The 27,003-nt window shown below is 41.5% G+C and overlaps 1 protein-coding gene across 5 annotated transcripts in view; it reads right to left on the bottom strand.

Annotated features, from left to right (window-relative positions):
* Positions 1-27,003, bottom strand: part of NDE1 (nudE neurodevelopment protein 1) — a 39,309-nt gene that overhangs the window by 1,511 nt on the left and 10,795 nt on the right. For 2 of the 5 annotated variants that reach the window (XM_003421882.4, XM_010601229.3), the window contains exons 3-8: positions 25,749-25,902; positions 21,058-21,206; positions 5,990-6,126; positions 4,338-4,517; positions 2,690-2,781; positions 1,009-1,160 (exon numbers count right to left, since the gene is read on the bottom strand). In XM_003421882.4, the coding sequence (XP_003421930.2) occupies positions 1,009-1,160; positions 2,690-2,781; positions 4,338-4,517; positions 5,990-6,126; positions 21,058-21,206; positions 25,749-25,902 (864 nt within the window). Of the gene's footprint in view, positions 1-1,008; positions 1,161-1,862; positions 1,906-2,689; positions 2,844-4,337; positions 4,518-5,989; positions 6,127-21,057; positions 21,207-25,748; positions 25,903-27,003 lie in introns of those variants that run through there. The other 3 variants (XM_023540909.2, XM_064295631.1, XM_064295630.1) reach the window with 3 other exon arrangements.

Raw genomic sequence — 27,003 nt, 5'->3', positions numbered from 1 at the left:
TCTAACGAGCCTGCTTCTAAAGGTCTGGAAGTCATGTGCACATCAGGGAAAATGGTTCTGAATTTTCTGTCACTGGTCTGCCACAGGAAACCCCGGTGGTGTAATGGTTAAGAGTTTGGCTGCTAACCAAAAGGTTGGCAGTTCAAGTCCACCAGGTGCTCCTTGGAAACCCTACGGGGCAGTTCTAGTCTGTTCTATAGAGTTGCCATGAGTCAGAACAGACTCAGTGGCAACAGGTTTGGTTTTTTTTTGTTTTTGATCTGCCACAAAGGAGCCCTGGTGGCCCAGTGGTTAAGCGCTTGGCTGCTAACTGAAAGGTCAGTGGTTTGAATCTACCAGCTGCTCTGCAGGAAAAAGATGTGGCAGTCTGCTTCCATCAAGATTATAGCCTTGGAAACCCTATGGGGCAGTTCTACTCTGTCCTACAGTGTTGCCATGAGTCAGAATTGACGAGACAGCAACAGGTTTGGTTTTGGTTTTGGCTGGTCTGCCACAGACCCACGACACTTATGTGGCTGGGGGAGATGGTGGGCATGTTTTACAAAACTGCCAAATTTGGAAGCTTCTCTGGATTTACTTTATGCACGAAAATAAATGACACTGCTAGAGGTGAGATCTGTTTTCTCCAATAGGGTGAATGGCTAGAATTTAGTGCCAGTTTCCTGAAGGTTCTAAAGATCAAAAAATAAATAAATAAAAAATAATCCTGCTCTGGAAGAAGCAAGGCAGTGTTTGCAGTTCAGCTCCCAAACAAGTGATTTCTATAGGACATGCTCACAGCATGATTAGAAGTCGGGGCTGCAGAATAAAAATAAAACCAACTCTTTCCTTGGCTGTTTACCGAAACCAAAAGACATCACCCAATTCTGTCTCAAGAGAGGAGGTAGACAATAAGATATGCTGACATAATCCTACAACTTTTAAAAAATGGCTATGGGGTTAGAGTCTCCCATCTGGAAAGGCCAGACCCTCACTATTGAGCAAGTATATCAATCAAAAGGTACTAACCCTTTATCACCCAAAGGCACGCTGGTGCTGCTGGCCCGTTTGTCGCCACCATCTCTGTTCTTGCTCCCCCGCCCTGAGGACGGGCCACTTGTTCGGTTTGGAGACTGATCATACACGAAGTTCCGACAGGAAGCAAGCTTGGATTCCAGTGCCTGGAGAGAAATACGCTGTGATGGTTAACTTTAAGTGTCAACTATGGTTTTATGCTAGGCTATGATTCCCAGTGGTCTTGCCAACACGAGACTAGTCGTTGTTCCATAATGTAATGCAATCTAATATTATCACCTTCCATAATGTCGTCCATTGATCAGTTGAAATGGGAGTTTCTTAGGGTGTGGTCTGTGTCAGACTATGGAGATGTATTTTGGCAGAACTCACTCTCTCTTTCGATTCTGCACCCTGCCTACTGCCTGACCTACAGATCTTGGGATGCAACCCCACAGAAGTCTCCAGCCTGCCACCTGACCTAGGGATTTTGGACCTGTCAACCCCCTTCAATCCCATAAGCCAGCAGGAATCTCCTGCCTGCTGCCTGATCTATCGACATTGGACTTTCTAGCCCCTACAACTGCACGAGCCAATCCCTTGAAGTAAATCAATCTCTCCCTCTTTGTATGTATATGTACATGTACACACGTACACACACACCCCCACCCCGGTAGTGCAGTGGTTCAGTTTCAGCTGCTAACCAAAAGGTCGGCAATTCAAATCCACCGGCCACTCCTTGGGAGCCCTATGGTGCAGTTCTACTCTGTCAGTATAAGTCAGAATCAACTTGACAGCCAACGGGTTTTTGGTTTTTATTATCCAACTCTGTCTACAGGAAACACAAAATCACTGATTGTTTTGTTTACCTTGTTAACATGCACAGGGACTTTGCCTTGCTGTAAACAGACCCTGCAGAAACCAAAAGGGCAATGAGACCACCCAGTGTCTCTACACTGTAAATCTGCTAAGTATTATCACGAAGACCTGTTTATACAACAGACAACTTGAAAGCCAAAAGTAAAAACATAAGAAATGAGTTACAAGCTTCTATTAAGTTATAGTTGTCAAAGATGAGCTGACAGGGTTTAAATTATGTGGTCTTCCAGGCACCATTTTTTAAAATAAAGGAGACAGCTATAAAAGAATGCCTATGTTATTTCTTCAGCACAAAAGAACCCCTCTCTGTAATTAATATAAAACCTGTGACGTCAAGTTCCTTGCTGTATCCTTTCAAGATTCTCTCTTAAACTCCCTGAGAAACACAGAGAGACGAATTCTAAATGCCCCTCAGTTTTTTCAAATTAAGAAAAAACAGATGCCATCCTAATTTCCCAAGTGGCCTAAAGAAAAAATTATACAAGTAAAGAAAGAGACCAGGGATCCAAAGGGAAGATCAGATTCCCACAAGAAACTCTCTCCGCCTCCCTACAGGCGCATATTACACAAACACACACACACACACACACCCTCGCACTGGGTCTGTGTCTCTAGGGAACCCTAAGACATAGGCATTCATCTCTCATAATAAAGAGAAGAACTACTTAGCTTTAATGATTCTAAGGAACTCTAAAGAATGAGAGCCACATGAGAGCTCTCTTAAAGGGGGGAATGGGCGAGTAAAATTAACCCTCCCAAATATCCCGAAAGACAGGCCAAGAAGCCACACCGAACCCCAGGAGGGCACTGGTCTTACCCCTACTTTCCGCAGCAGGTCTCCCACAATGTTGAGGGCAGATATCCGGGCTGCGGGTGTGAGAGGGGTCCCGCCAGTGGAGTCATCCAGACCTGGGATGTGCGAAGGGGGAGCGCACATGATGTCAGCCCACAGTGATCATTCATACCAACATCTAAGAATGAAGAAGCTGATGTGTTCCCTTCCCTTAGATTTTGGATGCCGACCTCTCTTATCCATTAGCGCACTGTGTAACACACCACGAGTCTATCTGATGACCAATTTTTCAAGTCCTTTTAATGGCTATGTTAAACATTTATTTTTTACATGTTGTTATTTTTAAACAAAATCAAAACAAGTCCTCTTGAAATTCTACAAATTTCACATAGTTCATTAATGTTAGCAGCATCTGTGATGAGTGCAACAACTAGAGAGAAAGCGAGTGAGCCACATTTATAAGGGTCATACCCTACTCAAAGTGTGGTCCAAGGACCAACAGCATCAGTGTCACCTGGGCACTTGTTAGAGACGTAGACTCTCAGGCCCCACCCCATAACTCCTGAACTGTGGTGCATTTTAACAAGATCCCGTGGTAAATCACCTGCATAAATAGCATGGGAAAAATACTGCTTTAGACTGGGATTCTGGGAATCTCACCAGTCTCTGGTCTCTTCATCCCCAGGGAACAAGTTAAGATTAAGGCCCATTACCCAGTTGCCGTTGAGTCACTTTCAACTCATAGCAACCTTAGAGGACAGAATAGAGCTACCCACAGGGTTCTCTAGGCTGTAATCTTTATGGGAGCAGATTGCCATGTCTTTCTCCCACAGAGCTGCTGGTGGGTTCAACTGCCAATCTTTTGGTTAGCAGCTGAGTGTTTAACCACTGTGCCACCAGAGCTCCTCAAGGGGTAAGGCAGTATATGGTATATAAGGCAGTATAAGCTCTGGAACTAGCCTGCCTGGATTTGAACCCCAGCTCTGCCATTTACTAGTTGTGTGACTGCATGCAAGTTCCTCAACCTCAGCACTTCCATCTCTTCGCCCCCAAACGGGGATAAGAGATCCCTGCATCATGGAGCTGCAGTGAGGATGCAGTGAGGCCACACGTGCAACGCGTCCGAAGCACAGTGCGTGGCACATAGTGAGCACTCAACAATTTTTCCCTTAGGGTTATCTGCCGTCAAGTGGCCTGATCAGAGTCTCAGAGTTCATCAGTCAGCAGAGGGGCTGGGGTGAGAACTTGAATTTCTTGGATTTGACCACACAGCACAGCTTACAATCTGGGGCCCAAAGGCTAGAGCCAGTCTCTAGGTGGATTCATTGCTAGGCCCACAAAATGCTTTCTAAAATTTTTATTTAGTTACTGACACTTTACATTTGGGGGATTTGATACTCAAAAGAGTATTTCTAGCTTCTCGTGAAGGATGAACAATCTGCTAATGCTGGGCCCATGTTCCTTGTGGTCGAGGAGAGGGGCGGCACAGACTCCACAGCCCCCCATAGCCTCATACCCAGAATGCGTTTCTCTTTTACCTCGATGCTGCCCTGCAGGCATCCCAATTTGCTCCCCCGCTGGGCGGCCTGGTCCAAATCGTCTCTCACCAGGACTCATCAGGAAAGCTTCATGAAACAAAAACACCAATCTTGCCAGTTCCACTTCTACTTACCACGTCTGAAGGTCCCTGGTGTGTTGAAGCTGGAGCTGGGTCCTCGATGGACTATGGGTGTGGACGGAATGGAGCCAGTGGCCTGGACAGCGGTGTCTGTCCTTTCAGCTTCCACTGCACTGGGCATGGGGGTCCGGGGCTTCTCCTGCTTCTGCTGCACAGCCAATTCCTGCCGCAAATCTAAGCCAGAAAAAGTATTCAGGAAGGTCGGTCCCTTTTCGGGTGAAGTCCTTGCTTTGGGAAGTGGGGGTGGAGGTGAACAGTAGACCAGTCGTGAAAAGACCTACCAAGATGAAGAACTCGAGAGGAAAACTAAATAAAGTAAAACCCACGGGCCCTAACCAAACCAAAACCGAACCTGTTGCTGTTGGGTTGATCCTGACCCATAGCAACCCTACAGAACAGAGAACAACTGCTCCATAGAGTTTCCAGGGAGCGCCTGGTGGATTCGAACTGCCAACTTTTTGGTTAGCAGCCGTAGCACTTAACCACTACGCCATCAGGGTTTCCAGGCCTAAGAGACTTGTAGAAACTACAAGATTTTTCTGCTGAATAAAAAAAGTTTTAAACTTAAAAAAAAAAAAGAACAAAAAACTATGATAATGAGACACTAATACCTGTACTTTTTTTTTTTTTTAAGGAATTCCAACGAAGCAGTGTATATAGAATACTAAATAAAAGTACTGTTCTCCCAACTCACCCCAAAATGTCCCTCCTCGTACATTCGCCATAGTCACTGCTTAACATTTGGTAGGTCCTTTTGATCCTTTTTCTCTGCCTTTTCATACTTACAGTTTGTATGTATGCGTAAATTTACTAAGTATATAATATGAATATGAATAATTCTTATTAGGCATAAATGGAAACACAGAGCACCTACTGTCCGGTTTCCCCTTCAATGGTATGTCATGGCAATCTTTCCATGACTGCATTTATATTGTTACCGTGTTCATTTTAGCAACTGTTTAACATTCCACAATATAAATTTTTGTGATTTACGTAACCACTTTACTACTGACCAGTACTTAGGAATAACTATCTTTTAAAATGATTAAGTTCTTTCCTTTTAATCCCCCATCAACTGGCTATACATTAAATATCAAATTAATGATATAAACAATTAATTAGGCACCCAACGTGGACGATTTACTAATGTCTCATTAGTTTGGAAGATCTACTGCTGGAACTGCCAACCTCTAAAGAGCAAATACTGATGAGGTGTCAGAGGTCCAAGACAAACACACTGTTGTCATTAAGTCACAAAAATAAGATCCTAGCTAGCAATTCCACCAAGAGAACTGTTCTCCCACAAAACTCTGGTGCTCCCACTGAGTACAAGGCCCATGGAGCACACGCATGAAGTACAGACCAGGAAGATCTCTCCTGAAGTGATTCTGCTGCCGCAGAAACCTGTGACCTCCAAAACTGCATCCATAAACGCCCACAAGGGCCCTCACAGGGTTGGGTGTCTTAGCCCTGGGTCCCCCTGCCCAGCATGCCCCACATCCTCTGACCAAACGCCTGTGTGCAGGGCAGAGGGCAGGTTTCCAGGAAAGGTCACACCGGTTGCGCGATGGGACAAGGTACTCTGAGGTGGGCTGAGGAGACAACGCTAGTGAAGAAACTCTGACCAATGCCGAACGCCTCCTGACCTCTGGCTTCATCCTTCAGTCGCTGGACAGATTCCAGGAGATTCTCCTTCTCATCAAGTTCGCTCTCCAGGAAAGCATTTCTTTCAATGGCTTGATTCAAGCGCTGCTCAAAGTCTTCCAGAGACATGATTGTGGCTCTGAGTAAAAGAAAAGCAAGGTTATACCAGAGAGCCAACAGCAGCATCCACCTGGTGCCTGCAGACCTGGGAGATAAGACGACCATGGGGCTCTAAGGTCGGATATCCCTGGGCACAAGTCCTGCACTGGGCACGTCCTAGATGCCGCAGGCCTGCCGGGCAAGTCACTAGGCCTCTGTGGGACTCGGACTCATCATCTGCAGAAGAGGAATCATCACAGTTTATGTGGTGTATGAGGTAGTCCTGAAGATTAAACATGGTAATGTATACATGGCACTTAGCGATGACCTAGATCTTACTCAAAAATGCATTGCCGTCAAGTCAATTCTGACTCATAGCTACCCTATGTGACACAGTAGAACTGCCCCATAGGGTTTCCAATGTGGTAAATCCTCACGGAAGCAAACTGCTATATCTTTCTTCTGCAGAGTGGCTGGTGGGTTCGGATAATCAACCTTTCGGGTAGCAGCCAAGCGGCTAACCACAGAGCAAGGCTCCTTTACTAGGATTACATATATGGTCCAATCACTTGAGAAAAGCAGCATACTCCTTTATTCTCTTGAATAGTCACAACACAAACTCGTATTCAGAATGTGCTAATAAAATGCACATACAGTTTAACAACACATATTTCAACAGGTAAAAGAGTCCGCCTTTACTGTCTCAGTTACCCTGAGGTTTAAAAAGTTCAAACTTCCCACCTCCCCAGCCCAGCTGCCCTGCTAACAACGACCTCCAAGCAGCATTCTTCTCGTCAACTGCGTACACATTTCATTGGAACGCTGTGCTAAAGGCACTGGGAAGTGCTGTAATAAAGAAACAGATGTCAATCTGTAAATGACGATAACATCAAAATGATAAAAGGGTATAGATATAGAACTTTCAAATGGAGAACTCAAGGAGATAAGTAATAAAAGACTGGTTCAAACTTAGGAAGATAAGGGTAAACTGCAAGGTAACCACAAAGAACAAACCTACTTCTCAAAATAAAAGAGAAAAACATAAAGACTCAGTAAACATAAAATCTATAATAGCAAAAGAAAAGAAAATCCACAAACAAAAGGAACTCAGCACACATGAGTAAAAGGAACAAAGAAAACGTCAGCACCACAAAAAAAGTACTATAAAATGACAGCAATAAACCCACACCTATCGATAATCACACTGAATATAAATGGCTTCAATGCACCCATAAAGAGACAGAGAGTAGCAGAATGGATAAGAAAACATGACTCATCAATATGCTGTCTATAAGAGACACACCTTAGACATGAAGACATAAATGTATTAAAAATCAAAGGATGGAAAAAAATGTATCAAGCGAAGAATAACCAAAAAAGAACAGGAATGGCAATACTAATCTCAGATAAAATAGACTTAAGGCAAAATCGACCATAAAAGACAAGGAAGGACATTATATAATGATTAAAGGTACAATCCACCATGAGGACATAACTATAGTAAACATCCATACACTCAATGACAGGGCTCCAAGATACATAAAACAAACTCTAACAGCACTGAAAAGATATAGACAGTTCCACAATAATAGGAGACTTCAACGTACTATTCACAGTAAAGGACAGACCATCTAGAAAGAAACTCAAGAAAGATACAGAAGATTCAAAGGCCACAATTAACCAACATGACCTCACAGACATACAGAACACTCCACCCAACAGCAAAAAACTATATATTCTTTTCTACTGTACATGGAACACTCTCCAGAAGAGACCACATTTTAGGCCACAAAGCAAGCCTCAATAAAATCCAAAACATTGAAAAACCATTCTCTCTGATCACAATGCCATCAAAGTAGAAATCAATCACAGAAAAGACCAAGGGAAAAAAAATCAAATACATGGAAACTGAATAACACCTTGCTTAAAAACAACTGGGTAACAGAAAAAATCAAAGAGGGGATAAAAAAATTCCTAGAATCAAATGAGAATGAAAACATATCATACCAAAATCTTTGGGACACAGCAAAGACAGTGCTCAGAGGTCAGTTTATAGCAATAGATGTGTACATCAAAAAAACAGGCCAAAATCAAAACATTAGTCCTACAACTTGAACAAATAGAAACAGAAGAGCAAAAGAAGCCCACAGGCACCAGAAGAAAGGAAATAATAAAAATTAGAGCAGAAATAAATGAAATAGAGAACAGAAAAACAACAGAATCAACAAGACCAAAAGTTGGTTCTTTGAAAATATCAACAAAATCGACAAACTCTTGGCCAAACAACAAAAGAGAAACAGGTGAGAAAGGAAATAGCCCAAGTAAGAGATGAAATGGGGGACATTACCATAGTTCCTACTAAAATAAAAAGGATCATAACAGAGCACTATGAAAAACTACACTCTAACCAATTTGAAAACCTAAAGGAAATGGTCTCATTTCTAGAAAAACACTACCTACCTAAACTAACACAAAGTGAGGTAGAAAATCTGAACTGACCCATGGCAACAGAAGAGATTGAAAAGGTTATTTTAAAAGACTCCCAACAAAAAAAGCCCTGGCCCAGATGGCTTCACTGGAGAAGTCTACCAAACATTCAGAGAAGGGCTTATACTGGTACTACTCAAACTATTTCAGTACACAGAAAAGGAAGGGATACTTTCAAATTCATTCTACGAAGCCAGCATACCTTGACACCAAAACCAGGCAAAGATACCACAGAAAAAGAAAATTACAGACCAATTATCTCTCACGAAGATAGACGCAAAAATTCTCAATAAATTTCTAGCCAATAGAATTCAACATCATATAAAAAAAAATAATACACCACAACCAATGGGATTCATACTGGGTTTGCAAGGATGGTTCAATATTAGAATATCAGTCAACATAATCCACCACGTAAATAAATCACGTGAACATTTCAATTGACGCAGAAAAGGCATTCAATAAAGTCCAACACCCATTCCTGATAAAAATTCTCAATAAAATAGGAATAGAAGGTAAAGTCCTCAACATAATAAAGGGCATCAATACAAAACTAACAGCCAACACTGTTCTCATGGAGAGAGGCTGAAAACGTTCCGCCTGAGAACAGGAACATGGCAAGGATGCCCTTTATCATCGTTCCTATTTAACACTGTGCTAAGTCCTAGCTAGAGCAATAAGGCAAGAAAAAGAAATAAAGGGCATCCAAATTGGCAAGGAAGAAGTGAAACTATCCCTATTCACAGATGGTATGATCCTATACATTGAAAACCCCAAAGATTCCACAAGAAAACTACTGGAACTAATAGAAAGATTCAGCAGAGTAACAGAATACAAGACCAACATACAAAAATCAGTTGGATTCCTATACACCAACGAAGAGAACTTTGAAAAGAAATTTAGGAAAACGATATCATTTGTAACAGCCTCTAAAAAGATGCAATACTTAAGAATAAACCTAACCAGGGACGTAATAGGCTTATACAAAGAAAACTAAAAAAGCACTGTTGCAAGACACCAAAAGAGATCTACATAAGTGGAAAAATATACTATGCTCATGGACAGGAAGACTCAACATTGTGATAATGTCAATTCTACCCAAAGCGATCTGCACATATAATGCAATCCCGATCCAAATACCAACAGCATTCTCTAACAAGATGGAAAAACTAATCACCAACTTTATATGGAAAGGAAAAGAGGCTCTGGATAAACAAAGCATTATTGAAGAAGAACTAAGTGGGAGGCCTCACGCTACCTAATCTCAGAACCTAGTATACAGCCATGGTAGTCAAAACAGCCTGGTATAGCTACAACAACAGACACACTGACCAATGGGACAGAATCGAGAATCCAGATGTAAACCCATCAGCTGATCTTTGACAAAGGTCCAAAGTCCATCAAATGGGGAAAAGACAGTCTTTTTAACAAAAATTACCTAAAACTCGATGTCTTGGGGGAAAAAAAAACCTATACCTCACACCATACACAAAAACTAACTGAAAATGGATCAAAGACCTAAATATAAAATATAAAATGATAAAGATCATGAAGAAAAAATATGGACAATGCTGGGGCGCTAAAACATGGCATAAATACAATATACACCATAACTAACAATATATAAACATAAGAAGATGAACTAGATAACTCGGAGCTCCTAAAAATTAAAACACTTATGCTCATCAAAAGATTTCACTGAAAGACTAAAAAGAGAACCTTGCAGACAAAACACTTTTGGTTACAACATATTCGACAAGGGCCTAATCTCTAAAACCTACAGAAAACTTCAATACTTCAACAACAAAAAGACAAATAATCCAATTAAAAAATGGGCAAAGGATATGAAGACACTTTACCAAAGAAAGTATTCAGGCAGCTAACAGGCACATGAAGAAATGCTCGTGATCATTAGCCATGAGAGAAATGCAAATCAAAACAACAGTGAGATACTATCTCACCCTGACATTACTGACACTAAAAAAAAAAATAAAGTAAAATAAACAGAAAATAACAAATCCTGGAAAGGTTATGGGAAGATTGGAGCTCTTATGCACTACTGGTGGGAATGCAAAATGATACATTCACTATAGAAAGAAACACCATACGATCCAGCAATCCAACTCCTAGGAAAAAGTGCGTCACACGAATAGACATATGCACACCCATGTTCACTGCAGCATTAGTCACAATAACAAAAAGATGGAAACAACCTAAGTGCCCATCAACAAATGAATGGATGAACAAATTACGGTAAATAAATACAATGAAATACTCGGCAATGGTAAAGAACCATGATGAATCTGTGAAACATCTCACAACAGGAATTAATCTGGAAGGCATTATGCTGAGTGAAAGAATTCAATCACAATAGGTCAAATATTGTATGAGACCACTATCACAAAAACTCAAGAAAAAGTTTACACACAGAAAAAAACAATTTTTAATGGTTAAGAGCAAGAGAAGGGGTGGGGAGGAGAAATCACTAACTAGACAGTAGACAAGTGTTAAACGTGGTGAAGGAAAAGACAACACAATATAGGAGAAGTCAACGCACTTGACTAAGGCAAAGTCATAGATGTTGAAGAATACTGACTATACCATGGACTGCCAGAAGAACAAACAAATCTGTCTTGGAAGAAGTACAGCCAGAATGCTACTTAGAAGCAAGGATAGTGAGACTCTGTCTCACTCACTTTGGACATATTATCAGGAAGGACCAGTCCCTGGAAAAGGACATCAATCATGTCTGGTACAGTAGAGGGTCAGCAAAAAAGAGGACGACCCTCAATGAGATGGACTGACACAGTGGCTGCAACAATGGGCTCAAACATAGCAATGACTGTGAGGATGGGGCAGGACCGGGCAGTGTTTCATTCTGTTGTACACAGGATCAGACTCATGTTATACATGAGTCAGAGCCAACTCAATGGCACCTAACAACAACAACTGTATCTCACAGTGGTTAGAGGTATATGTTTGGAGTAAAACCTAAGTGTTGACACCCAGGTCCTCCATGTAAGAACAGCTGGCTGTTCTAGGGCAACATAACCTCTCTGAGCCCCAGTTTCTTCAATTGCAAAAGTGGGGACTGACTTATTAATTTATTCAACTTATCCTACTATGTCCAGATTGAGCAATAATTACCTACTCTAAAGGGATTTTAGAAAAAGTTAAATAGGATAAAGTTAACAAAAGTGCCTGATTAAAAATAGTAACAACAATAACAAGGGTTGAGACTTTGGAGTTCAATGCTGGAATCAGATAAAATGACCCTAAGACTGACCTGTCAAACAACAACAACAACAAAGTAAAATACCTAGGAGTTCAGTAACAACACGTATGTTAAGACTTTATGTTAGGGCACAGAAGGCTTGTAAAAATGCTGACAGATCAAGTTCACGAAGAGGAAGATCCAGGGTCATAAAGAAATCAAGTCTCTACAAGTTAACTAATAAATTTAACACCATCCTAATAAAAATACTGAAAGACCAAACAATAGTTTAGTTCAGCTAGTAAAGAATAATCTGCCTTGAGCATCGTGCTCTTTTAAGATCTATTCCATATGGGATCCAACTGACAATAGCAACTTGAAAGATTAGGTAGGAACCTTACGGGGCAGTGAGTTTATGTTAATGGGGGAGGAACAACTCAGAAAAGGTGAGAATGGGTGCACAACTTGAAGAATATAATCCGTCACTGAAATGGACATGTAGAAACTGTTGAATTGATATGTTTTGCTGTGTATAGTCTCAATAACACCAACAAAATAAATAAAACAAAAAATATATATACTCACAGGTTTTTATGGGGAAGGAGGCAGGGGGAATGGATTTGAAAGATCATGTGGCAAAAAGATCAGTGGGTTGGGTGGGTGTGGCAATGAAATAAGAATGGCCAGAAGAACTCGGATAAAGAAGAGATCGGGGAAACTAGTGCTACAGGTATAAAGAACAGACTATTATAAAGCCTCAAAAATTAATGCAGAATGGGCTTGGTTATAAGAGCAGACAGACCAGAGGATCCAAACGTCCACAAACAGACTCAAAGACACAAGAGAATTTGATTTATGGTCTCAAATCATTGGTGAAAAGGTGGTCCGTTCAATAGCTGGTTTGGGGACCACTGGGTAGCCACCTGGAAAAAAATAATGTTGGATCCATGCCTCATACTGTACCCCAAGACATATTCCAGCTGGATAAAAAACTTAAACTCACTATTGGATCAACACCTACAGGCAGTCCTGCAGTTACAAATGAGATCCACTCCTGTGTTGAGTGTTTAAGTAGACTCTGCAGCCAAGCTGGAACAGGCGCAAGCAGTTCTTATTTCGCCTTACTTTAGTGCAAGAAAAGGCTCTAACCCTAACGAGCCTTCTCAATGATTTAAAAACTGCACGTGCAGCAAGGAAGGGTGACTGTGATGAATTTGTTGCAAGTAGGGGTTGGTTTGGAGCCCTGGTGGCACAGTGGTTAAGTGATCAGCTGCTAACCAAAAAGTCAGTTCAAATCCACTAGCTGCTCCTTGGAAATCCTATGGGGCAGTTCTACTCTGTCCTACGGGGTCACTATGAGTTGGAATCAACTAGACGGCAAGCGTTCAATGGTTTCAAAGTGAGGGCAAATTTATGTAACATTAAAGGGCAAGTACGGGTTGTCCAGTGAGTCAGGCATTCGTAATCTGGGGACAGCCTGTATTTTTCTTCAAGAATGGCAGAGAATGAAGGCCAACTTCAGTGGTATTTCTGGCATTCCTGAAACTGTGGATCCAGGAGAGTGTGACTGTGGAGGTCATCGTTACATATCATTACCGTAACGGTGTCAGTAATACCAGCTTGTTACTATCTGAATGTTTATTTGTTTTCAAGTATAAGAAAACATCCTAGTAGTAACCTGAGTGAAAACTGCTTTATATGTTGAAATTCTGTTCACTGATATATAAAACCATATTTATTCTTGTAAGAATAAAATGCTACAATTTATTAATGACTGTGAAACCTATTAATCTCATGTATTACTAACTGAAAAGCTGGCCATTCCGATCCGTCCGGCAGTGCCATGAAAGGAAGGCCTGGCGATCTACTTCTCCGTAACATTACAGCCATTGCATTGAGTTTATTTTAATGGTGGTGGAATGATTTGGAAAAGGATAGAAAGAATGCTGCACAATCCAAAGAATACAACTAACGTAACTGAATTGTGTATGTAGAAATTGTTGCTAGCAAATGTTTTGCATGTATATTTTCGTCTCAATAAAAAAAAAAAAAAACCCCAGAATGCAAAAAAAAAAAAAGACAAAAACGGATTACAGCCACTGAAAACCCTATGGAATCCAGCTTTTCCAGAGTCATGAAGGCCGAATGAACCCCCGAAACTATTGCCCTAAGATAATCTTTAAAACTAAAATCAAAAATATCCTGAGAAGCCAGTGCAACTTGACCAAGGCAAAGTCAAAGAAGCTTCACAGACACAACCAAACTCCCATTGGGATCGAGTTACTGGGCTGAGGGCTGGGGACCACGGTTTTGGGGGACATCTAGCTCAATTGGCATAACACAGTTTATAAGGAAAACGTTCTACATCCTACTTTGATGAGTAGCTTCTGGGGTCTTAAAAGCTTGTGAGTGCCCATCTAAGATACGTCTCCTGGTCACACTGCATATGGAGCAAGGAAGAATGATGAAAACCAAAGACACAAGGAAAAAGATTAGTCCAAAGGACTAATGGAGGAACACAAGCACCACAGCCTCCACCAGACTGAGTCCAGCACAACTAGATGGTGCCCAGTTACCACCACCGACTGCTCTGACAGGGATCACAAAAAAGGATCTTAAACAGAGCTACAGAAAAATGTAGAACAAAATTCTAACTCACAAAAAAAAGACCAGACTTAGTGATCTGACAGAGATTTGAGAAACTCTTTGAGAATATGGCCCCCAGATACCGTTTTAACTCAGTACTGAAGTCAGTCCTGAGGTTCACCCTTCAGCCAAAGATTAGACAGGCCCACAAAACAATAATATACATGTAGCTTAACCATGTATACAAGATTAAATGGGCACACCAGCCCAGGAGCAAGGATGAGAAAGCAGGAGGGAACAGTAAAGCTGGACAAATGGAAATGGGGAACCCAAGGTCGAGAAGGGGAGAGTGCTGATACATCACGGGGTTGGCAACTAATGTCACAATGCAGTATGTGTATTAACTGTTTAACGAGAAACTAATTTGCTCTGTAAACCTTCACCTAAAGTACAAAAAAAAAAACTTACTGATGATCCTGAAAAAAAAAAAATCCTCCCACAGTCTCAAGGACTTCTAGATCAACTGGCATAACATAGTTCATAAAACAAATGTTCTACGTAGTACTTTGGTAAGTAACATCTGGGGTCTCAAAAGCTTGTGAGCAACCATCAAAAATACACCTATTAGTCCCATCATGTTCAGAGCAAAGGAGAATGAAGAAAACCTAAGACACTAGGAAAATATGAATCCAAAGGACTAATGGACCATATGAACCACATCCTCCACCAACCTGAGCCCAGAAGAGCTAGATGGTGCCCAGCTACCAACACTAACCACTCTGACAGGGATTTCAATGGAGGGTCCTGGACAGAGTGGGAGAAAAATGTAGAACAAAATGCAAACTCACAAAAAAGACCAGACGTACTGGTCTGATAGAGACTGGACGAACCCCAAAATGATGGCCCTTGTACACACTGCTAACTCAGAACTGAAACCACTCCCGAAGTCCACCTTTCAGCCAAAGATTAGACAGGCCTATAAAACAAACAATAACACACGTGAGGAACCTGCTTCTTAGTTCGAGTATAGGAGACCTAAAGGGCAACACCTTCCCAAAGGCAAAAACGAGAAGGCAAGAAGGGACAGGAAACCTGGACAAATGGACATGGGGGACCTGGGGTTTAAAGGGAAAGGCAGAGAGTGCTGACACACTGTGGAGATTGCAACCAATGTCACAAAACAATTTGTGTATAAATTTTTGAATGAGAAAAAAAAAAATTCCCTGAAGTCTTCTTAAAACAGAACAACAGTTTATCTTAACTAGTAAAAAATGTCTGCCTTGAGCATTATGCTCTTTTAAGATCTATATGGAATCGAGTTAACAACAGCTACTCAAAAGGTTAGGTAGGAACCTTAAGGGGCAGTGAGTTTATGTTAACGCGGAGGAACAACTCAGAAGAAGAGGGTGAGAACAGTTGCAAAACTAGAAGAATGTAATTGATGTCACTAAAATGTACATGTAGAAACTTGAACTGGTATTATGTTTTTGCTATGTATATTTCTGACAACAATAAATTTTAAAAAAGAAGAGAAAACCATACGGAACACAGTTCTACTCTGAAACGTGGGGTTGTCATGAGTCAGGTTCGACTTGATGGCAAAGGATTCAGTTTTTTGGTTTTTATAGTTATTAAGAACTTGAAAATAGCTACACAGAGGAATAATTTTCAGTAAACATGAATAGTTAAAAGAAGATATTAGTTATATAACCAAGAACATATCCTTTTTGAGCCAATAAATGCTTTTAAAATCTACATAACAATATATAGAAAAACTATAGATTAAATCAATTTTAATCTTATAGAACTTTTTAGTTTCTTAGCATTCATATATTGAACAAAATAAGCTTTGAGAAATGTATTTAATTTTTAGTTACTTACTTTCCATTAAGCTGAGTCTTTCCAAACTCCTCCCTTGCTCATCAACCTGCTCGACTGAAGGTGAGTCTATTTAGTGTTACAAATACCCAATGTAAGAGCCATAAGAGCAATCACACAGCTGGTGGTGCTGAAAAATTACTGTTCTTGCAGTAGATTGCCAAATATTCCAAGTACAACTACCAAAATTTTATAATAAAATTGTAGTAACTGAAAATTCTTTTATGAAACTTCTGTACTCCAGACGTCCACTCATTCTCATTCCATCATGGTGATGTAAGCCCCTACCCTCATCTGATTTTAACACTCAATCAACTACTCAGCATTTGGCCAAAATGTGAATTAAATGCATCTTTAGAAAGAAAAAAAAGGAATTAAGAAAGGAAGGAATAAGAAAAAGAAGGAAAAGAAAACATGATACTAGAAGAAAAACTTGTTTCAAAAACCTCTGAGTGGAGAAAGCCCTTCTAACTATGACTGAAGCCTTTTAGAATCCATAAAAGAAAATGGATATATTTGTCTACATAGAAATAAAGTAACTTCTGCACAGTAAAACACATGACAGGCAAAGCTGGAAGATAAATCATAAATCGAGAAAATGTTTTCAACTCAAATCACAAACACATAAAGATTCTCCAGAACTCAGTGAAACAAAACCCCAATCGCCCAGTTTTAAAATAGGAAAAGATAAACGGAGTTCACAGAAAAGAAACTAAAACAGATCTTAAATATATAAACAGAGCTCAGGGCCACTCTCAATTCAGAAATGCACCTATTTCTCACCTATTAGACTGCCAGAGATCCAAAGTTTGAAATTAATGTGTTAATGGGGCTACATGAAAACAAGGACTCACATACATAGCTAATGGGAACATAAACTGGTACAAACATACAGAGAGCTATTCAGCTTTAATTATCAACATCGCATATGCACATATCCTTTGACTCAGCAATCTCACTTCTGGGAGTTTATTCTACAGACATACACCTGAGCTAGGGTATGACACTCATTAAAGCAAAGTTAATCATTGCAAAAGAATGGAAAGAACAGAAAATCCATCAACTAAAAACCAAAACCAAACCCACTGCCATCAAGTTGATTCCGACTCATGGCAACTCCATGTATTACATAGTAGAACTTCTCCATAGGGTTTTCTTGGCTGTAATCTTTACAGAAAAAGATTGCCCGGCCTTTTCTGTGGCATGAGGACTAATGTGTGTAACTGGTGTCCCAGAAGGAAAGGAGAGAATAGGGCAGAAAAAATACTTGAAGAAATAATGATCAAAGTTAAATCTGGTGAAAGACAAACACACTCAAGAAGGAAGCTCGGCAAATCCCTATCAAGATAAATACAAATACCACATCTGACAAATCATAATGGAACTGCAGAAAACCAAAACTAAAGAGAAAATGTTTAGAGCAGCCATTACATACAGGAGAATGACTAGTCAAATGAGCACTAACCTCTGATCAGAAACAAGAAGACCAGTAGACAATGGAACCACATCATTAAAGTGCTGAAAGAAAGAATAACTGTCAATCCAGAATTCTACATCCAGTGAAAATATTTTTTAAAAATAAAGGCAATGGATCATCTAATAACAAAAGCACAAACAGTAAATAAATGGGACCTCATAAAAATTAAAAACTTTTGTTCACCAAAAAAAGAGAAAAGACAAGCTACCAACGGGAAGAATATTTTTGGAAACCATATATCCAACAAGAATTTAATAAACAAAATACATATAAAACTTCAACAGTTTAGCAACAAAAAGGCAACCCAATCATAAAATGGGCAAAGGACTTGAACAGGCATTTCACCAAAGACGACATCCAAATAGCCACCAAATACATGAAAAGATGCTCAATGTCATTAGCCATCAGAGAGATGCAAATCAAAACCACAGTGAGATAGCATTTCACTCCCAGTAGGATGACTAAGATTAAAAAATTTTTTTAAAAACCCAGAATACAACAAATGTTGGTGAGAATGTGGGGAAATTGGAATGTTTATCAACTGCTGGTAGAAATACCAAATGGTACAGCCTTTGTGGAAAACAGTGTGGCAGGTCCTCAAAAAACTAAAAACAGAACTACCGTAAAAGCCAAACCGTTGCCATCGAGTTGATTCCAACTCATAGCAACCCTGTAAGACAGAGAAGAACTGCCCCACAGAGTTTCCAAGGAGCGTCTGGTGGATCCAAAGTGCCGACCTTTTGGTTAGCAGCCGTAACACTTAACCACTTCGCCACTACCATATGACCCAGCAATTCCACTCCTAGGTATATACCCAAAAGACTTCAAAACAGACTCAAAAAGGGACTTGTACACCAGTGTTCACTGCAGCACTTTCACTATAGCTAAAAGGTGGAAATAACCTAAATGTCCATCAACAGATGAATGGGTAAACGATATGTGGTACATATATACAATGGGAATACTACTTAGCCAGTAGGAGAAACGAAGTCTTGGTACATGCTAAAGTATGGTTGGAACTTGAAGACATTATGCTGAGCGAAATAAGCCAATCACAAAAGGACAAATATTGTATGCTCTCACTTATATAAGAAGACAAGAAAAGGCAAATGTACAGAGACCAAAGTTTATTAGTGGTTACCAGGGGCAGTAGAGAAGGGGAAAAGGAGTTAACAGTGATGGAAAAAATCACATTGATTAAGAGTAGGCCTGCACAGCATATGATTGTAATTGCTCTAAGCTGTACACCTATAAAAAGTTGAACTGGCACACAAAAAAAAAAAAGCATAAAGACAAAGAAATCTTCAGATTAAAAAAAACTAAGAATTAATTGCCAGCAGACCTGCACAAGAAACACTAAAGGAAGTTCTTCAAGCTGAAGGGAAATGATACCAGATGGACATCTGGGCCATCAGGAAGGGAAAGTACCAGAAACGGTAAATATGTGGACAAATACAGAAGGCTATCATTTTACCCTCTTAATTTCATTAAAACGCACACAACTTCTTAAAGCAAAAAATACATTGTGGAGTTCACAGCATTTGTACACACACTGACAACCAGAGCATAGGATGGAGATGGTAAACGAAAACATAAGGTTGAAAGGCTGTTATGGTTTGCAAGAAATGAAACAACACTAAACACTAAGTAGACTGAAAATTTGAGGATGTACCGTAGATTCTCCTTATTGGCAGTAGTTTTCTAAAACATTGCCTGGAATACTGAATTAGAAAGTACTGAACCATTCATTGGTGTTAGGGGAAATACTGGCTAGGTCCCTGTGAGCCTGTGGTCACAACCTTTTCATCTAGCGATCAATACGTAACTCTGTTTTATGTGAGCTTCTGTTTTAAGAAGCCTTATCTAGTATCTACTGCTGATTCATTAACACTGAACTCACGGCCTGCAGCACTTTAACTCAGGCCTGAATGAAGTTTCTCGAACACGCACATTTTCTCCATAAAGCACACCACAGCCTTCTTGTGCTTAAGAACACCAGGATAGCACTTCAGTACTAAGCCTGGGGGCCATTTTGAGCAGAAATCACCAACAAAACGCACAAAAGCGAGAAACCCATGGCACTAAATAAACTGCAAAAAGGACACTTGTTTACAGACGGAGAGCTGAAACAAGAAGGCAGAGTGTTGCTGTGTTTGACTTCAGCTGGGAAAGTTCGTCAAGCAACTGTTTTTCACAGCTCTGTGCATGTTGTGAATGACAGCGAAAGCACTGGAGTACTGACCTGGGGGTTACGCATGCATTTTAGCAAGTAGGGGAAGTCACACGCACAGAATTCACAAAGAGTGAGGATTGACCATAAACTGTAATCCCTAAAGCGACCACTAGAAAAATAATACAAGGAACTTCAGGGACAATGAAAATGTTCCGTATCTCGACGCAAGTATGGGAAACATGAACGCATGCACTTGTCAAAACTCACGGAACTGGACACATAAGATCTGTGCCTTTCACTGTACACAATTCATATATAAATAAAACATTACATATGATTTTTTTTAAGCGCCTGGCTCAGAGTAATTATTCAATAAATGTTAGCTATCAATATGACTTTGCTAAACCACAGAACATCAGTTTAAGAAATACTGTTCCTTGAACATGCTTCTTTCCTTCCTGCCTCAGGGGCTTAGCACGTGCGCTTCCTTCTGTCTGGAATGCTCTCACCACCTACTTTTCCCCAGGATAATGCCTATTCATCCCCCCTCTGGCCTCAGCCTAACTAGCATTTACTCTGGGAAGCCTTGCTTGACATTCTCCTACTAACAGCCAAGCTATTACATGCCCCATAGCACCCCGGACTTCTAGCACTTACTTGCCTATTGTTCATTTCCCCACATAAGCTTCATAAGGACACTGGTTGGTTTGCTCGCTGCTGGATTCTCTATACTCAACATAGGTACCTAGTCACTGGGCAAAGAGGAGAGACAAAATGCTCCAAAACTGCCCTGAGATAACCTTTAAAACAAACCAAAAATATTCCCTGAAGTTTTCTTAAAACCAAACAATAGTTTAGCTTACCTAGTAAAGAATGTTGACCCTGAGCATCGTGCTTTTTAAGATCTACCTATATGGGATCAAACTGACAAAAACAACTTGAAAGTTTAGACAGGAACTGTAGGGGGGCAGTGAGTTTATCTTACTGGGGGAAGAAAAGCTCAGAAAAGGAGGGTGAGAATGGGTACACAACTCAAAGAATGTAATCAATGTCACTGAATTGTACAAGTAGAAACTGTTGAATTGGTGTATGTTTTCCTGTGTATACTCTCAGCAACAATAACAAAATAAAACCAGTTTTCTCCTTCCCAACGCACCGTTTTGCTCTCTCCAAGTCATCATTGGCTTGCTCCAGCTCTCTGATATATTTCTGCAACTGGTCTTTAATTGCTTTTGTCTGTGCAAGGTCATCCTCCAAGGCTGAGATCTGCCGGTAGCCTTCAGAATGTTGCATTTCAAACTTCTCCTAAAAGACAAAAGCAACACTGAGTGAATGATTTCAGACTCTGAGGAGCTGTGTTTCTCTCTTCCCCATCATCTCCTTACTCAAGGTTAATCCTGGAGCTTATACCCTCCTGCTGTTGTGGACATTCGTCAGTTTTAGCCACTGAGCGTCCGTGGCTCCCACCCACACACATACTCCACCAGCACCCTCATTTCTTTAGGGGATTTCTCTCTCCCTCACTGGTGAGTCTTTATGGGGCTACTCCTCCATCACACATGCTGAGGAGCCCCCAGACTTCCTCTCCTGGCCGCCTGCCACAGCCAGGAAGCAAGCCTAAGGTTAGTCAACAGAACCTTCTCTCCTCAGACTCAGAATCTCTAGTGAGTGGCAGGCGAAGATGAAGGGATAACAGGTGGCAGTCATTCAAAGCAGTCTCATCCTGACCACCTGTTCCAACTACGTGTCCTGCACGCTTCTGGCCTCTCTCCCAGCACCTTCTTTCATGCCCATTCCCAACCCTGGTCTCCGCAGCCTCTGGGTAACTCAGGAAGCACCCAACAATCTTCATTAGATCATTTTGCTTATGTATCCAGAGTCAGTTTCTGTCACTTGCAGCAAGAATCCAGCCAAGGAAAGCCACATATGTCTCTCTAGGCCTCATCAGTGACGGCAGTAATGATGGACTGCACACGATTATCACTGAGTTACAAAGACTTTGGTTGCTTGTACCTCACGTGCTCAGTTTGACAGCTGCTGTTTTTGATTCAGGATAGTCCCTCACAACACAGGGGATTTATAAGGAACTTTTTGACCTCTGGGTTATTTAAAAAAAAAAAAAACGGGGGAAGAAACTTATTACCGAAGGAAACTTAGTGTAATTTGAATAGTACTTTCCAAAGGCCAGGAATAATCCCGATGGCTTCTCAACAATTTGTGGTTGCCCAACTGTTGCAGCTAACATTTACCGAATGCTTACTCTGTGCCTGCCTCCGAGCTAAATGCCACTACATCTGTAATCTCATTTAATTCCTCTTCAGAGATGTGGAAACTAGGCTAGGTTGCTCAGTGAGTCCAAAGTGAACTGCTAGCAAATGACTCAACTAAGATCAAACCCCAGCCACCTGAGCCCGCGCTCTTAAAGCAATTATGCTAACCTGTCCCAAAACCATTCCCATTCAGGCCACATAGGTATTGGAAATACAGTCTCTCGATTCTGCTCCTGCTCTTCTTTCAAATTACTTTGCTTCATCAAACACCTTTCCTAGAGTCTACAAATGCAAAAGAAAACTCACTTCCCACAGGAAAGGCTGAGGGTATAATTTGAAAGTTTAAAAAAAAAAAAAGGCAACCTCTTCTTTCCTGCACCATGTAAACAAAGCTGTTGCTACAAACAGTCTGGATGCACTGGGGTGATGTCATGGTGGCTAGGCCAGAGAGGCGTGGTGACAGCCATCGTGAAAGAGCATTCAAGAACAAGCGGATTACTGACATGGTGAGTACAGGAGGCCATCCCACACCCCCAGGCTGCTGGGTCCCTGCTGGCACTTAGTCTCCTGGCTGTGAGCAGAGCATCTCCACTAGGGAAAGCAGGGGCCGACCAGCCAGGCCGGCTGCACAGCAAACTCCCAGGTGTGGCTGTCATCACCTTGCACCCTTGATTTGGGGGCATCTCCAAATAAAACAGAGTACAGGCTCCTAGACCATCAACCTAAATTTAAATGCAGGTTCCAAGAGGATGCAGTTAACGGGCTTCTTGGCCTGCACATGGACTCAAATGATCCCCTTTCAACTTGGGGACATGAAAAGCTGTTGCTGAAATGTTGTGCTTTCATTTGGGGCTAATTATACTAAGCTGTCAGCTGACGGAAGCATCAATAGATGCTCTGTTTGATTCCTTACAAGCTTTCTTATTCAACTGGTGATGAATAGGCCAGTTGTCATGAAGTCTATTTCAGCTGAACACATTCCTCTTAGGTGACTGACAAATATGTGCTGGTGGCAGTATACTCTTCGTTCCAAGATATTTCTTCCCCCCTGCTCTTTGCTCTGGGCTGCACACATCTGTCATATGGCTGTAATGGAGGTCTTCTTTAGGGTTCAAGCTTGAAGCAGTTAATTACTTAGTAATTGCCTGACACTTATTCAGCATCTATTAAGGGCGTCCTATCCACTCCAAGCTGTCATTCACACCACTAACCTTCCTTCCACACAGCTTTCCATCACTGAGTCCTCTCAATTTGGGACCTAGGATTTCTCATGGCCCATAAAATGCAGGGTCAAATTCTAGTGCCTGCGGGGGTCAGGCTGGCAAGATGAGTGAAGCCGGCCAGGTCTTAGGATAAGTACAGCAAGGGGCTGTCAGCAGCCACAATGTCAGGGAGGTGAAGGAGGGTGGGGCCAGTGGGGGCTGTGGCAAACGAAAGGACATGTGCTCTAAGCAATCACTACGCAACATAGCGTTGCTGAGGAAGACTGCTGTCTGGTGGGGCCAGCTCTTCCAATTCTCAAGGGAAGTCAGAAATGCAGATTTTTACAGGAAACCTCATGACTTTTAAATGTTGATACTAAATATTAATTAAAAAAAACACCTAAAGGTGTAAATTTTACTATCAAAAGAAAAAACTAACCAGTGCACTAAGGACAGGTAGGCTGAAGTAAGTAGGAAAAAAAAAATTTCACTTTACTTACTTAGGCTGAAGTATTTAAGGGGATTATACAGATGTCTGGAAACCCTGGAGGCATAGTGGTTAAGTGCTACAGCTGCTAACCAAGAGGCAGGCAGTTCAAATTCACCAGGCACTCCTCGGAAACTCTGTGGGGCAATTCTACTCTGTCCTATAGGGTTCCTATGAGTCAGAATCGACTCGACGGGAGTGGGTTTGGTTTTTGGTTTTATACAGATGTCTCAACAGCAGCTAACAATAACAGCAACACACACATTTATTTTGAAATGCATCCAGAAAGAATGATGGATTGAAGGATGGATAGACATATAAAAAAAATATAAGTACAGTAATGATGAAGCCGAGGGGTGGATATACAGGCATTCACGGTAAAACTCTACTGTGTGTTTGAAAACTCTCATAATAAAATGTGGAAAAGAAAATCTACTACAGACCAGGCAAATAAGGTCTACGGGCCAGAATGACCTGTGGATGGTCAGTTTGTAAATGCTGGTCTACAGCATCAGGTCTGAAAGCCACTGTTTGGCTTTCCAGGTTTTTCTTTGCCCCTCTCCACCTCCCAATCCTCAATTCTTCTGCTGGTCCCACGTCTTCCCGTGCATTAGTGAAACCCGGCTCCCAAGGTCCACTGAGCACTCTTTCCTGTCCATGTCTGAGACCGGTCCAAATTAATTCTTCAATCTCATGCACCGAACTGCTGCTCCCCCCTCACATACACCCCCCTCACTTTTACACACCAGCTCCAGTCCCCTCCATCTCCTCCATGAAGCCTTCCCCAAGCCAGGCAGCTCGCTCTCTCTGAAGGACTCAGGTATGTAATTTAGCCCCATTTCCTATTATGTTGTTTTAGGTCTGTCTTCCCACGGCTCCTGTAGCATTTCTGCCACACCCAGCCCCAGGGACACACTGTAGGGCCCTGGCTCTTTCCCCCAGCTGCACATCAAAAGTCACCCGGGAGCTTTGTTTGAAAAATAAAAAAGAGACATTCGGACTGTGCCAGGGCCCCACCCAGACTTCCTGAGAATCAGAATGGGGGAGGGGAGACTCAGACACATCTGATGGTCCTGAAGCTGGCCAGGTGCTCCTAGCAGGAGCAAGGCTGAGAGCCATGTTCTCTAGTGTGCAGTGTTGCTCAGTGATCAGCTGCTAAACCTTAGAGAGTGTACAAAAGGCCCAGGCTTTACCTTCAGAGCAGTGGTTCTCCAGATAACTTGACAATGTCTGGAAGCATTTCTGGTTGCCAGAACTGGGATATGGGGTGCTATTGGCATCTAGTGGGTAGAAGCTAGGGATGCTATCAAACATCTTATAATGCACAAAATGGCCCTCTAAGTGACGAATGCACCAACCACAAATGTGAATAAATGTTGAGAAACCGGCTCTAGACCAGCACTGTCCGACGGCACTTCCTGCAATAATGGAAATGTTTTTTTCTATAGCCCCTGTCCCATGATGATACCCACTAGCCACATGTGGCTACTGAGCACCTAAAACATGGCTACTGCAACTGAGGAACAAAACTTTTAATTTAATTTTAATTAAATTTCAGTTTAAAAAGCCACACGTGACTAGGGGCAACCATACAAGGCAGAGTAACTCTGGACATTACAACTATCAACAATTCTAGTGACATTCCATACTCTGAAAATGCTTGCCTTCCACTTGTCTTGTGGAACTGTCACAGACAAACCAAGGCTGCAGGGACACGTGCGTGACTTCCTTCTCATGAGCCCAGCTCCCACCTCCACCCATCACCCTGCAGGTGGGAGTGAGCCCAGCAGCATAATGCCTTCCTCTGCAGAGCTCTGTCCAACCCCACAGTGCACGTCCACGACGGAAGCCTGTCTCCGACTGAGTCCACTGCCTTGTGTCCCCTCACCTTGATAGTTTCTAGCTCCATGCGGAGGCGGTTATTTTCTGACAGGAGGTCCCTGTTTCTGGTTTCGATTTGTTGCAGCTGTGTCTCCAATTCAGCTTCATACTCTCTGCTTCCCTCTTGGAATTCTCGCAGTTCTTCTTGAGTATTCTCTGCCCTACAGCAGAATTCCCAAACATAAAATCATTTACTGAGCGCTTAGGTGTGCTGGGTAACGTGCCTCTAATGTGAATCATCTCTTCATTCAACTACCAGGCTGAAGCTATCATCGCCATTTTACAGATGAGAAGATGAGGCTTAGGCAAGACGACTGACTTGTCTAAAGGTCACACAAGCAGTAGGAAGAAGAGTTGGGACCTAACCCCAGTTTTGCCTGACTCCAAAGCCATTTCTTAGCTGATTCACTATTCATTTATTCATTCAACATATACTTTTTGAGCCCAATATGTACTAAACACACTTTGGATTTTGCATCCTCTGCAGATTTATTTATTAGTAAAAAACCAGTTGCCGTTGATTCCAACTTATGGCAACCCAACGTGTGTTAGAGTAAAACTGTGCTCTATAGGGTTTTCAATCGCTGATTTTCCAAAAGCAGATTGCCAGGACTTTCTTTCAAGGTACCTCTGGGTGGACTTGGACCTCCAATCTTTTTGGCTAGCAGCCAAGTGCATAATCATTTGCACCATCCCAGAACTCCCTATTTATAATTAAATCTCCAGAAATAATCTAAATGTTCACTTATTATATCACGAGAATCTGCCACCCCATCCCAAGCCTTTGTTTCTAGTTTTTTTTTTAAGTAGAATGTAACCAATGTCATTGAAATGTACATGTAGAAATTGTTGAATGGATTATGTTCTTCTAAAAAAAGGGAATACAACTCAGCCATGAAAAAACCAAAACAAATGAAGTCCAGATACATGCTAAAACATGGATGAATCTCAAAGACATTACGCTGAGTGGAATAAGTCAATCACAAAGGGACAAATACTACATGACCTCGCTTAAATGAAATGACAAGAAAAGTATACAGAAACCATTTTTAGTTTGTCGATCCTTAAAATCCAAGGGTCATTTTTTGAGCCAGTCCCTGCTAACAACCCCTCCCCACACCAGAGATGACCTTCGTCCTGACTTTGGAGACAATCATCTCCTCAGTTTGTTTTTTTTCCTTCTTCAGTTTTACTAAGTCTGTGCACATCCCTGAACAACATGGCTGAGTTTTGCTTATTTTGCGATTTTTTTTTTATTTACT

The sequence above is a fragment of the Loxodonta africana genome, chromosome 12 (genome assembly GCF_030014295.1).
Source record: "Loxodonta africana isolate mLoxAfr1 chromosome 12, mLoxAfr1.hap2, whole genome shotgun sequence".
Classification (NCBI taxonomy): domain Eukaryota; kingdom Metazoa; phylum Chordata; class Mammalia; order Proboscidea; family Elephantidae; genus Loxodonta; species Loxodonta africana.
Note: the sequence above shows the minus strand (reverse complement) of the source record. Positions and strands in the feature narration are given on the sequence as shown.